General features: G+C 32.6%; 1 protein-coding gene across 1 annotated transcript; it reads right to left on the bottom strand.

Moving 5' to 3' along the window:
* Positions 1-4,553: 4,553 nt before the first annotated feature.
* Positions 4,554-15,705, bottom strand: LOC134717760 (adhesive plaque matrix protein 2-like). Its single transcript, XM_063580254.1, has 7 exons — positions 15,529-15,705; positions 14,895-14,985; positions 10,659-10,766; positions 9,823-9,930; positions 8,753-8,860; positions 7,347-7,454; positions 4,554-4,675 (listed from the first exon to the last, which is right to left on the bottom strand). Exons 1-7 carry the CDS (start codon positions 15,703-15,705, stop codon positions 4,554-4,556), a joined length of 822 nt encoding a protein of 273 aa, XP_063436324.1.

Consider the following 15,705-nt stretch of genomic DNA (forward strand, 5'->3'; position numbering starts at 1 on the left):
GTTACTCTATTACAATCCAAGATGATGGAAACATTCAAGCAAATCTAAGGTTTAAAATATGAAAATGTTTGTTTTGACACCTTTTCTATCAATCTAAAATCAAAACATCTATCACACTAAATTGACCTATGACGTTTACTTTTTATGGTTATCTTCAAAATCTTTCTTCCTTCTCAGACTCAAATTGATTCGTAACTTTTGCTTTCGCAATTTTAGCTTCGAGGGTATCTAGTAATATGTATTCAATATTGAGTATACATTGTTATAGGAGGCTTTACACAGCCATTGACAGTTTCATGCCGAGGACAAATAGTTTTGTTTACAATGACCGGACATTCTTATTATACTTAGGCAAGACATACCTAGACATATATTTAAATAAGTGTAATCACAAAAGATGAAACTTTATTTTTAATCCCGATTCTATCTAATAGTCATTTATTGTTATCTCAAATTATTTTTTATCCGTTACAATGGCACACTTTTTTTTATTCCTGTACTATTACTTTTGTAGTTTCTATATTTTCCCATGTTCTCCACCAACTAAAACATGGAAACAATTTCTCAATTTTTTTTTTAATTTAATACCTGCATTTCCTGAATAATTATTGAATTTCAGTCTGAATCCGGAACTTTCATCACTGATAGAGAAGTTGGTGTATTCAGCGTAAGCATGATTTCCGTCAAAATCCCCTAATTCGATTCTCAGGGTAAAGTTGCCTTGGTTTGTCAATAGATGTAAATATGTATTACCTGAAAAATATAATGGAGTAGATATACAATATAGTCATAAACATACTAGGTCATGCTGATTGAGGTTATTTCAACAATAAACTCGTGTTGTGATAGGCATGTTGTAATCATATCAGGGGTGGAAGTCATTCCCTGCTTTCATCTCTTTGAATTGGCCTATGGTTAACTCTTCCACGATGTAATGATACAACCTTTTGTTTTGTTTTAATAATGATGACCTTAGATGGTTTTTTTCATTTGCTTAGGTCCCCAAGGGTGACTGGGGCATAGAAATATGTTCACTTGGGATGTATCAAGTTCGCAGTCACGTCCGGTCAGAAGGGGGATGTGAAATCCGAAGCCACGCTCTTTGCACGTTTAGAACCCTTGCAACACCTCTTTTGATGGGTCATTAGGTGGTCTGTTGCAAGGCAAAAATTCTGTCCCTATCCAAGATACCCTCATTTTCCAGTGGCAGTCCAAATTTCCCAGACCATCATCCCAGATGGTCTTTATGGTATCAACCTACCTATTCTATTTATTGTGAACTTGTTCTCGTCCTGAATATGCATGAAATATTTACCACTGGACGTAAAGCAACCAACAATCAATCAATCAATTATTTGCTTAGGGGCTACAGTTTCAATGGCAAATGAATGAATAGAAAGGTTTCGGGAAAGTCAATTTGTGTTCAATGTGTCTGTAAATATATTTGAATTGCATGTATTGACACATATTCATTATAATCTATATCATTAAATGTACGTGTACACTTGATTGAATAAATAATAATAATCCGGAATCTATTTAAGGAATAACAGTACTGTAATTTAGGAGTTGCGATCGTAAATTGACGAAGGTAATTCTTCGACTACATTGCTGTCATTTCGATTCTAATGCATTTCAAAAAGTTTATAAAGTTTTTTCTACCATCCAATTTACGATAGGTAGGTGTATTTCGATGGTATAGTAGTAATAGAACATTTTTTTTTTATCCAACCAATTAAAAATAGCAAGTTACTTCTTAGTTAAGATCGGTCAACAGAAAATTTGATGGTAAGTTTAAGTTCATTAAAAAAAAGTTACAGTTTAATGTTTTTGTCTGTTAACATTATCTTGAAAACTGATGCTCAAATGTGAAAAAAACCGAGTAGTTTCCCAAGCTTATGAATATTAGCTTCCCTGTCAAAAATAACGTTCATATAAAGATATCACTTGCATCTTATAGATCATTTGACAGAATGTGATGTCTGGTACATATATATATTATACTTTTTTCTTAACCATACTTTCTATGATAATTCAAATTGAGATTCAAATAAACAGAATAATAGCCTACCTAGCCAGAATTCGTCACTCATATTTCCAAATCCTACTTTGTAAGAATACCAATCCCTGTAAAAGTCAACATGGCCGTTCATTCTTCTCTGAAATACCTAAAATGATAAATTTAAGCTTGCTGGTAAAGTGAACTTGTTTTGCAGAATCATATCATATAACCGATTGAGAAATGCAACAGTAGAAAACCGGTGTCCAAAACGCATTAATCATTTGAGCTGAAACAATTCCGGGTTTTACAAATGTTTTTTTGGAGAAGTCTGAATAATTCGAAATGATAAGGATGTTCCAATAGAAATTTTTAACACTTTACTCCTATCTAAAATCGGATTATAAGTGCATTTTACGGTAATTTTCATATCACTGTTATTTGTTTATATAAATAGTCAAAATTATATTTAAAATACGATTAATGCACTTGCGAAGTATGAAGTATTGTCAGATCACGCTTACTACTCTAATGAAGTCAAAAATATTTGTCGGATTAGGGAAATGCACATACTAAAAAGTAAAATCACAAAAATACTGAACTCAGAGGAAAATCAATACGGAAAGTCCATAATCACATGGCAAAATCAAATAACAAAACGCATCAAAAACAAATGGACAAGAACTGTCAAGGTCCTTGCAAACTAGAGTAGAGTACACTTACGAATTCAAAATTGTTGTAAGGTTATGAATAAGGCACTTTTAAAGTACCAACTTTTGGCAGATCATGGTAAATGCAAAGTCACAATTCACGGCTAATGCACATAATTAATGCCAGAACATGCATTACACGACTTTAAAATGAAAATTATTTTCCTACCACGGAAAATGGTTTTACGAAGTAACATGTATTGTCAGATCATGGATAACGACTCACTAAGTCTCAATTATTGTCAATTAACCGATCAAGTAATAAACAAGTCTTAATCGTTATCATATCACGAATAGTGCACTTACCAAATTTATGGTTAGACCCTGCTTTATACATTACGATTCCATCACTCTACTTAGATATTAAAGGTATCGAACAATTTATATTATTTAACCATTATCTTATAATACTTACAGTCCAGCCGCCTCCAGTATCATTCATTTCACAGAGTACGTTAAATGTGCTGTTCCTTTCAATCTCGTATATACCAGTTTTGCAACTTGAGTATTTGAGATCTGAACAGTCCATCTTAACACCACCGCATTGCATACCTAAAACATTATAGTACTTGATTTCAGGAAAGTCATATATTTAGGTTTTCTGAATTGCCAAAATGGAGTATCAAAAATATATAACTCCTTGAAAATTGCTAATTACATGTATAGATCATCGTAAGTTGTTTCCCTGTGGGCAACTACATAAATGGCGGTCAGTATATTTGTTTGTAATAAAAATTAACATCCTTTAGTAGGTAGGATTTGACAAATACTAATACATTTATATTTATTTAATCCATTTATCGACCAACAAACGACATGTGCCATGTACTGATTACAATAGAGATGTGTAAAACATTAACGCTTATAATCATAAGGATTTAACTATGTTAACCATAGCACTTGTTTTCTTACTGCATCTTTTAAAATAGAGCCGATGTGTTATGTATATATCAGGTTCAAAAGAATAAAGCTGAATAAATATGTGTTAGGCATTTAGGTGTCTTAAAGCAGAACCTAAAATTACTTGTCGTTTTTCAAATGCTCAACTTTCCATGAGAAATTAAATTTTATCTTTAATTGAATAAACTGTTATCACAGAGATATGTCTCGCCTTTTTGTAATTTTGATTATGAAAATGTTGAAATCAAAATAGCAATACCTTAACATCTTACACAAGTTATGCAAATATTCAAAGTCAATGAACCATGACTGAGTTACATGGTTAAACAATCTCCATGTAAATCAAATGTGTCAATGCTAATACAACTGCATACCACATACCATTGACTTATTATAAAAATCACAAAGTAATAAATGTAAAGGAAGCAAACCATTCAAAGTCAATAGACCATGACTGAGGGGGCGGAGCCAAAAAATCTCCATGGCAATGAGATGTGGCAATGGTAATACATCTGCATACCAATTATCATTGACGTACCACAAGTGGATCTCCATAAACTGACCTTATCACAAACTAATACATGTAAAGTAAGCAAACCATTCAAAGTCAATAGACCATGACTGAGGGGACAGAGCCAAATAATCTCCATGGCAATCAGATGTGGCAATGGTAATACATCTGCATACCAATTATCATTGACATACCACTAGTGGTTCCCCATAAAACTGACCTAATCACAAACTAATACATTGTTGACGCCGTCGCCGTCGCCGACGCCGGAAACAGCATACCTATGTCTCGCTTTTTGACTCCGTCAAGGCGAGACAAAAATGAAGATCACGATTTTTTTGAATTTTTTTTGTCAATCTTTCTATAACGACTCCATTATATCCTTTCCGATCTATTCAGTATAACAATAGGAATTATATAACGAGCAACTTGACTAATAAAACATACTTTCACAGTGTTGACCAGTCCATCCATCCACACAAGTACATAAATAGCTGTTCCCCTGGTAACTACAATTGCCTCCGTTTTTACAAGGTTGCGCATCGCATGATACTCCTGTAAGTGAAAAACATTGTTATAATAAAACACACTGTCTGATTCAAGAGTCCTTCATCGTAAAAAGTTCGCGCATTTTTGACGTCATTTATTGGATGGAGGTAGCCGTCTGAATTCCTGCATTTCTAATGTTCATCAAGTGTCTTAGTGATCGACATTATACAGAGATAAACCAGAAATATTACCCCCCGTTAGTACTAAATTATGACAGCAATGCTGAATGCCAATTATATGAATTGAATTTGCCAAATAAATCCAGCAATAGAAGATCATATTTTTAACCACTCGCTCAACTTGGGAACGGAAGTGACAGTGAATCTGAACTCACTAATGATGTTCACAAACACAAAATTTATTTACGGAAATTTGTCTCGTCGTCTTTTATATTATAACTTGGTAAAAATGATTACGTATCTAAGTATTTATCTATGTCAATCATTGTTACAAATTCATTCTCATTTCTGATTTCATGAATTGCACGGTGTACGACATAATAAGATGTTTACATGCAATCGTTACTTGATTTAGTTCACTTGACTTGGCGGGATTTAACAGGTTTTTGTTTTAATTTAAAACCAGTCCATCTATAGACAGGAGTGAATTCATCAAACGCTCAGTTCTTTTGTATATCAGTTGGTTGACACTGATTTGAAATTAGAAATCAATAATATACATAACAGCAATCAACCGTATGACCAACATCTTCAAATAGACTGCCCATAGGCAAATTAACCCGAAAGCTCCTCCCGATCATTTGATATAAACATTTGGTTATAGACACCACGAATATATTCCTATTTGAGCGGGTTTTAATTCTTTATCACACTCAGAATAATTTTAGAATAAAGTATCAACCAATAAAACTTTTGGTTGTTCATTTAAGAATTTAATGCTTCTTTTTGTAACTTCATTGGGATGTAAAAGCGTTGACCAAAGAACATTTTGTATATGAAGCGCGGAAGCGCTTAACATTTAAAATGTGCACACGGGCAACGCTTTTTCAACCCTATGAAGTTACAAAAAGAAGCATTCAATACTTATAATTACATCTTTTTAGCTATGATCATGAAAACAACGAATTTTATTATTATTTTTTTATTCACCTGTGCACTTTATTGTAGGACCACGTGTTATCATGAATGAACAGTTTTATTCAGCAATGCAATTGCTTACGGAATAACACGCGATGTGCAGTTAGCCAATCATAATAAATTATCACAATGAAACATACATCTAATGTAATTATATAAATACACAACTTATCATACTAACGGATTCATTTTTGCTTTGTGAATACAGATTGAGTTCTGGCAAACGTAGAATGTAGTTGAGTTAAGCATAACTTTTAGCGCTCAGCATTCTCTAACATGGGATAATTGTGTAGCAGCAATGACAGACTTATTAACAGACAATTTAAATTATTTAAACCATCCAATTAACTGTAAAATAGCAGAGGCCGACGGGACAATCAAACTCCATCAATTAAAGAAAAGTCGATATTACCATGGTAAAATAAATAAACGTCAAAAACGCACGGAAATCTAGAACACATTCGAATTTCGAAATTTGCCTTTTTGTTTTTATTATCGTTGATGATTTATTTATGATGAGAAATCGATCCATGTACAGATGGTAGCAACATATCAAAGCATTGTAAATAAATTATATTTATAATGAATAATTTCATAAATTATTTACTAAACAATGTCTTATTGAATATTCTGAAAATTGATATTTATTACCAGAGCTAATGAATTTTAGAGCTTTGAAATTATAAATTTCATAATTCGTTAAAGTTTATAACATTTACAAGTTTACTTAGAACTGATCAAGTGTTATACAATGCATACTACGGAATTGGCCAATTAATGGTTTCTGCAGTGCTTTAACTAGTAAGCAATATATTAGACACATGCGGTTGTAAATTTTTGGCAACTCCATCTGTTTCAAAATTAGTTTAAATTCAACTCTATATCATTTTAGTGAACGTAATGTGTAAAAACGTTTTAGGGGAAACCATTTCGGTTTAGTCCCAGCACTATACTAACAAAAATTACAATCTTAGCCAACAATGTAAAAATAACACTTCAAGGACAATATTGTGACAAATGGTTGGTCGAATACTTATTAAAACAAATTATCGGCCGATAATTGTTACATATAATGATTGAAATACACATCAGTAAAACATAAAATTCTTATAATGATAGTGATATTTAACCATGTGGACCATAGCAGTGGCTTTCATATTGTAAACACCATGAATTTAAAACAATAAATTGGTAAGGGTTCCGCAAGTGTCTCCCCTTCTTTTGCTGTTAATCGCAGCTTCAACAAAAATATGGAAAAAATCCACAAAATATTCCTCTTGATACTATCTTTTAATTGAAAGAAGCCTCTGTCCAAGTTAAGTAAAATTCTAGGATAGTTTTTGAATCTAATAGACTGTCCATTTTTTATGTAAAATGCGGAAAAATGATTTTGTTTTTACAAAATTAACTTCTGAATACTATCTTATAATCATAGACAAGCTCCTGTCCACGTTTGGTACAAATCTGCCATTACTGATGACAAAAACTATTTGAAATTCTTCTATAACGACCTTATTCAGTCTTTTTAAACCTAGTCATTCTAGCAATATGGCTTATGTTTAATTATATGCTGAACTTACTTTCACAATGAGGACCAGTCCATTCAACCGGACACGTACATGAATAGCTATTTCCCTGGTATTTACATTTGCCTCCGTTTTTACAAGGTTGCGCATCGCATGATACTCCTGTAAAGAAATAACATTGTTATAATAATAAATAAATTGTTATCACAGAAATATGTCTCGCCTTTTTGTAATTTTGGCAATGAATTGTGCCAATTAATGCTAATACAATTGCAAACCAAATATCAACGACCTACCACAAGTGGATTCCCAATAATTGACCTAATCACAAACTAATACATGTAATGTAAGCAAACCAATCAAAGTAAATAGACCATGACTGAGGGGGCAGAGCCAAATAATCTCCATGGCAATGAGATGTGACAATGCTGATACATCTGCATACCAATTATCATTGACGTACCACAAGACGATCTCCATAAACTGACCTAATCACAAACTAATACATGTAAAGTAAGCAAACCATTCAAAGTCAATAGACCATGACTGAGAGGGCGGAGCCAAATAATTTCCATGGCAATGAGATGTGGCAATGGTTATACAACTGCATAACAATTATCATTGACATACCACTAGTGGTTCCCCATAAAACTGAGCTAATCACAAACTAATACATTGTTGACGCCGTCGCCGTCGCCGGAAACAGCATACCTATGTCTCGCTTTTTGACTCCGTCAAGGCGAGACAAAAACCAGTCTAATTTTAAATTGTGAAAAGGGGAAACCATTACGGTTATTATGTCCCAGCACTATTATAACAAGAATTACCATATTTGACAACAATATGAAAATCTCTCTATCAATACAATTCAAGGACAAAATTGTGACAAATGGTTGGTCGAATACTTATTAAAACAAATTATCAGCCCATAATAGTTACATATACTGATTGAAATACACATCAGTTAAACCTAAAATTCTTATAATGATAGTGACATTTAACCATGTTAACAATAGTAGTGACTTTCATATTGTAAACATCATGAATTTAAAAACAATAAAGTGGTAAGGGTTCCGGGAATGTTTCGCCTACTTTTGCTGTTAATCGCAGCCTCAACAAAAATGATGAAAAAATCAATAAAATATTCCTCTTGATAGATACTATCTTTTGATTGAAAGAAGCCTCTGTCCAAATTTGGTAAAAATCTAGGATAGTGTATGAATCTAATAGTCTGTCAAAGAGTAAAATGTGGAAAAAATAGATTTTGTTTTTACAAAATTAACTTCTGGATACTATCTTATGATTATAAACAAGCTCCTGTCCACGTTTGTACAAATCTCCAATTAATGTTGAAAAAAACACATTTCGAAATTCTTCTATAACGACCTTATTCAGTCTTTTCAAACCTAGTCATTCCATTCTAGCAATATGGCTTATATATAATTATATCTTAAACTTACTTTCACATTGAGGACCAATCCATTCAACCGGACACGTACATGAATAGCTGTCCACCTCGTTACGACATATGCCTCCGTTTTTACAAGGCTGTGCATCGCATGGTGCCGCTGTAAATGAATGAAATAGGTATTAATATGAAAACTTCCATTTTCTTATATTGTCTTCTTATTTATTTTGTAAAATTCCATTCATTAATCATATTCTGTAAAATTACATTTATTAATCATATCTGTAAAAATACCGTTTGCTATACAATAGACCACTTCCAAGTTATCGTCAATTTTTCGCGCTCCCAGAAAAAGGGGATCGTCTGTATCTATGCACGATTGATATTAATCAGTTTTTCTAGTTATCGTTATTGTGCATGGATAAACTTGACATATGTGTTGTACTTAATTGCTATTTCCTAGTGACAGCAGTGCTTATTGTCAATCATACGGATTTAATATACCGAAAAAATTCTTGCAACACTGGTTAAAAATGGGGCCATAAATGACGATGCTAAACGCAATAATGATTTTATTCACTAAAACTAAATTTTGCACTGAAATGCATCGAACTAGAAACTTGTCTGTTCGTGTTGATTTACCTTCGCATGTTTCTAATGTAGTTACTTTACAAATAACAACGTATGAGAACATGTGAATCTTTGTATCCATTTTATTCTTATTTCTATGTTCATGAATATCATATAATAAAATTTTTACATGCAACTAGAATCCAAGAATATATTCTTATTGTTTTTTAGTTTTCGTATATTCATTTGTTCTTTATCACAGTCAGATTAACTTTAAGATCATAATATATATCAACCACTCCAATCGTCATTAAGGCTGATCATATAGATACAAGTCTACCTACATCCAACGGGTTTATTATTGCTTTGTGACTACACTGACGAATAAAAATATCTTATGATCATAAACAAGCTTCTGTCCATGTTTGGTACAAATCTGCCATTACTGATGACAAAAACTATTTGAAATTCTTCAAAAACGACCATATTCAGTCTTTTTAAACCTAGTCATTCTAGCAATATGGCTTATGTATAATTATATGCTGAACTTACTTTCACAATGAGGACCAGTCCATCCAACCGGACACGTGCATGAATAGCTATTTCCCTGGTAACTACATTTGCCTCCGTTTTTACAAGGTTGCGCATCGCATGATACTCCTGTAAATGAATAACATTGTTATAATAAAAAAAAACTGTCTAATTCTAAATTGTGAAAAGGGGAAACCATTACGGTTATTATGTCCCAGCAGTATAATAACAATAATTACCATCTTTGACAACAATGTGGAAATTAAAATTCAAGGACAAAATTGCGACAAATAGTTGGTCGAATACTTATTAAAACAAATTATCGGCCCATAATAGTTACATATAAAGATTGAAATACACATCAGTAAAACATAAAATTCTTATAATGATAGTGGCATTTAACCATGTTAACCATAGTAGTGACTTTCATGTTGTAAACATCATGAATTTAAAAACAATAAATTGGTAAGGGTTCCGCGAATGTTTCGCCTACTTTTGCTGTTGATCGCAGCCTCAACCAAAATGAGGAAACAATTAATAAAACATTCCTCTTGATAGATACTATCTTTTGATTGAAAGAAGCCTCTGTCCAAATTTGGTAAAAATCTAGGATAGTTTATGAATCTTATAGTCTGTCAAAGAGTAAAATGTGGAAAAAATAGATTTTGTTTTTACAAAATTAACTTCTGGATACTATCTTATGATCATAAACAAGCTCCTGTCCACGTTTGGTACAAATCTTCCATTAATGTTGAAAAAAACACATTTTGAAATTCTTCTATAACGACCTGATTCAGTCTTTTCAAACCTTGTCATTCTAGCAATATGGCTTATATATAATTATATCCTAAACTTACTTTCACATTGAGGACCAATCCATTCAACCGGACACGTACATGAATAGCTGTCCACCTCGTTACGACATATGCCTCCGTTTTTACAAGGCTGTGCATCGCATGGTGCCCCTGTAAATGAATAAAATAGGTATTAATATGAAAACTACTATTCTCTTATATTGTCTTCTTATTTATTTTGTAAAATTACATTTATTAATCATATTTTGTAAAATTACATTTATTAATCATATTTTGTAAAACTACATTTATTTATCATATTTTGTAAAATTACATTTATTTATCTTATTTTGTAAAAATACCGTTTGCTATACAATAGACCACTTCCAAGTTATCGTCAATTTTTCGTGCTCCCAGAAAAGGGGATCGTCTGTATCTATGCACGATTGATATTAATCAGTTTTTCTAGTTATCGTTTTTGTGCATGGATAAACTTGACATATGAGTTGTACTTAATTGCAATTTCATAACGACAGTAGTGCTTATTGTCAATCATACGAATTTAATATACCGAAAAATTCTTGCAACACTGGTTCAAAATGGGGCCATAAATGACGATGCTAAACGTAATAATGATTTTCACTAAAACTAAATTTTGCACTGAAATGCATCGAACTAGAAACTTGTCTGTTCGTGTTGGTTTACAGTCGCATGTTTCTAATGTAGTTACTTTACAAATAACAACGTATGGGAACATGTTAATCTTTGTATCCATTTCATTCTTATTTCTATGTTCATGAATATCATATAAGAAATTTTTTACATGCAACTAGAATCCAAGAATATATTCTTATTGTTTTTTAGTTTTTGTATATTCATTTGTTTTACATCACAGTCAGATTATCTTTAAGAGCATAATATCAACCACTCCAGTTGACATTAAGGCTGATCATATAGATACAAGTCTACCTACTTCCAACGGGTTTATAATTGCCTTGTGACTACACTGACGAATAAAAACGATGCCTGAAATTTTTCATACAAGAGGGACGAAAGATACCAGAGGGACAATCAAACTTATAAATCGCCATGACCAAAAATTAAAAAAGACATAAAGACAAACAAAAGAACACGTGGCACAACAAAGAAAACTAAAGAATAAGCAACATGAACCCACCAAAAACTAGGGGGGATCCCAGGTGCTCTAGAAGGGAAAGCAAATCCTGCTCCACGTGTGACACCCGTCGTGTTGCTCCTCTTAAAAACAATTCCGGTAAAATAGTCTAAATCAGTAGGTCACATTCATGAAAGGAAAGGTGAATATAGTTCCGACGTAAGGAACATATCCGATATCATCTGTGAAACGGTTATTCCATAACGGCCAAAAAATTCGCGATTTAAAAAGCATTTACCTTGGTACATGTATTTATCAACAGCTTTGTATATAAGAACCCAAATTGCATCTTAACATTTATCAATTTTATCACTTCTTGCAAAACTTTAGCATATGATTTTTACGCCATAATACTGCTGACCACATTTCTTCTTCGGGATTATGCTTATACTTAATAGGTATTTTTTTTAAGGTTTTGTATGAAAATTAAAATAAATTACTAAAACTAAGAATTCACAGCCTTATTCAACCTATAATATAGGGGTGAAATACGGAACACAATTAAAACAAACATCAACCGCTTGGCTTAAGATTCATTTCTGTCGAATGAAAGGAAAACATAGTATGCAGTTGGGTTCAGCATAAATTTAATCGCTCAACATTTTCTAAAATAGGACAACGGTATATCAGAAATGACTGATTTATAAACATACTTTAATAATTATATGATCAGTCAATTAACTGTAAAAAGAGAAAAGAGACACCAAAGGGACAACCACATTTAATCAATTAAAAGAGGGACGAAAGATACCAAAGGGACAGTCAAACTCATAAATCCAAAACAAACTGACAACGCCAAGGCTAAAAATAAAAAAAAGACAAATAGAAAAACAATAGTACACATGACACAGCATAGAAAACTAAAGAATAAACAACACAAACCCAACCAAAAACTAGGGGTGATATCAGGTGCTCTGGAAGGGTAAGCAGATCCTGCTCCTCATGTGGCACCCGTCGTGTTGCTTATGTGATTACAAATCCGGTAAATAGTCTTAATTCGGTAGGTCATATAAAGTAAAGTCGATATAACTATGGTTAAGCAAATAGATACAAGTAAAAAAAAGTCATTCAACATGATCATTTTTGAAATAATAGATTTGCATTTTAATAATACTTTTCGTTTGATGAGAAATCGATCCTTGTACAGATGGTAACATCATTTTATAGCACTGTGAATAAATTATATTTATAATGAATAAGTAAATAAATTATTTACTAAAAATTGTCTAATTGCTTTTTTTGAAAATTTATATTGATAACCTGAACTATCAAACTATAATAAAGTTTATAATATTTACAAAACTCAGAAGTGTATGATAAAGTGTAAAACTATGTATAAAAAGAAGGACGAAAGATACCAGAAGGACAGTTAAACTCATAAATCGAAATAAAAAGACCAAAAGACTAACAATAGGACACAGAGGGATTCATAACAAAATTGTGTTTTGGTGATGGTGATGTGCTTGTAGATCTTACTTTACCTAACATTCTTGCTGCTTACAATTATCTCTATTCATAATAAATTTGGCCTAGTTAGTTTTAGTGGAAAATGTTTTTGAAAATTTACAAATTTAATGAAAATTGTTAAAAATTGACTATAAAGGGCAATAACTCCTTAGGGGTCAATTGACCATTTTGGTCATGTTGACTTATTTTTCGGTCTTACTTTGCTGTATATTATTGCTGTTGACAGTTTATCTCTATCTATATTAATATTCAAGATAATAACAAACCAGTTACTCCACAGAGCGCAGCCTTATACGACCGCGGAGTTCGAACCCTTAACATTGGGGCAAGTATGGACACAACATGCAAGCTTGGTACAGCTCTGAATTTGTTGACACAACACAGGTTTCTGACACATAATGAATGTGGTCTAAGAACTTAAACTTAAAATCTTAAAATTTGAAATTGGACATTACCTTTTATGGTACAATATCCAAAATCTAAATACACGGTTAGATTCAGCATATCAGAGAACCCTAAGAATTCAATTTTTGATGAAATCAAATTAAGTTCAATTTTGGATCCCTTAAGAACTCAATGTGGACCAGTTGGATAACCCGACCCAAGCATTAAAAATTTAAATACATGGTTAGATTAGGCATATATTAAAGAACCCCATATATACAGTGTTTGTTGAAATCAAGTTAAATTTCGGACCCTTTGGGTCCCTTCTTCCTAAAATGGTGGGACCAAAACTCCAAAATTCTATCATTAACCTTGTGTTCAAATGTCATAGATTTCTTTTTACTTATACTGAAGTTATGGTACGAAAACCAAAAAAAGTGCTTATTTGGCCCCTGATACCTAAACTGTTGAGACCTCAACTACCAAAATAAATCCCAGCCTTCCTAATGTGTTCATAAACCTTGTGTTTATATTTCATTGATTTCTATTTACTTTTACTAAAGTTATTGTGCGAAAACCAAAAAAACGCTTATTTGTGCCCTTTTCCCTAAACTGTTTGGATCAAAAGATCCAAAATCAATCCCTAACTTCCTTTTATGGTCATAAACCTTGTGTTAAAATTTCATAGATTTCTATTTACTTATTCTAAAGTTAGGGTGTGAAAACCAAATGTCTTCGGACGACGACGACGGCGACGCCAACGTGATACCAATATACGATCAATTTTTTTCAATTTTGGAAGGTCGTATCAAAACGGCAAAATTTCCTTCAAATTACCAATTCAGGGGCAGCAACCTAACAACCGGTTATCCGAAAATTCCAGGGCAGATGTATCTTGAGCTAATAAACTATTTCACCTCCTGTCAGGTTTGCTCTAAATGATTTGGTGTACAGTTATAAGCCAAAACCTGCATTTTTACCCCTATGTTCTATTTTTAGCCATATTGGTTGGTTGGCCGAGTCTCCGTACACATTTTTCAAAAACAGATACCCCAATGATGATATTGTGGCCAAGTTTGGTTAAATTTGGCACAGTAGTTTCAGAGGAGAAGATTTTTGTAAAAGTTAACGACGACGGACGCCGGACGCCAAGTGATGAGAAAAGCTTCGGGCCAGGTGAGCTAAAAATGGAACATTAAATAAACGTTGCACCTGTATTATTTAAACGAGCAAAATACTGGTAGTTAGAAGTCAATAAATTTAATTTAACTTACGATAGGACAGGCAAACGTGTCCATTCATTATCGACGGAACACACTTTTCGTGATCATTACATGGATTCGGAGGAAGACAACTATCCCCATCCTGAAATTATAGTAAAAAAATGATAACGTTTGACTTTTATCTTTAAAGCAGATATACCTCAAATTATATACATATTAAGATATAATTATTACTCAAGAATTTTTAAAGAAAGACATACTGGTAAGTTATGTGGACGTCATAGTCATGCTGTTACAGAAGTAAAAAGATATTAAGGAAAATGTCAAGAAAAAGACCAATACAAGTCATTCTCTTTGATACAATTTTTGTTCAGCATTTCATGAAATTGTCTGTTTCTATATTTTGCAATATTGACAAAAAAATACTAAACTATGTATGAACTATTGCGTCAACGTTATTACGTTTCTTTTGTCTATTTTGAACAGCAATATACTACTGTTGCCTTAATGCTTTTTATGGTAAGCACAAACCACTGCAATATACCGATAACCGGTGTACCGGTTTTAGTTAACTACAACAACATCCATCAATTATACCAACATACCACGACCACGACTACTTCAACTGATTAATGATAATAAAAAAGTAGTATGATATGAATTAGAATCAGAATTTAAATCTTACCGGTGTAAAATTGTCTAGATTAGAGAAGGAAAACCCTTCACTGTCTTTAAGTTGGTCTCCTGGTAAGGACACAGACAATAGTTGGCAAGTCAGGTTATCTGCTCTATAATTGATACCACTGCAACCCTTGTAACGTGTACATTCTCGAAGACACATCTTTTGTCCTATATTGTCCAT

The sequence above is a fragment of the Mytilus trossulus genome, chromosome 5 (assembly GCF_036588685.1).
Source record: "Mytilus trossulus isolate FHL-02 chromosome 5, PNRI_Mtr1.1.1.hap1, whole genome shotgun sequence".
NCBI lineage: Eukaryota > Metazoa > Mollusca > Bivalvia > Mytilida > Mytilidae > Mytilus > Mytilus trossulus.

Coding starts and splice junctions, on each gene's coding strand:
- LOC134717760 (XM_063580254.1), bottom strand. CDS start 15,705: ATGGACAATATAGGACAAAAGATGTGTCTTCGAGAATGTACACGTTAC. Junction 14,986..15,528: donor ATCTAGACAATTTTACACCG/GTAAGATTTAAA, acceptor CTATAATTTCAG/GATGGGGATAGTTGTCTTCC. Junction 4,676..7,346: donor GACTGGTCCTCATTGTGAAA/GTAAGTTCAGCA, acceptor TTTCACTTACAG/GAGTATCATGCGATGCGCAA.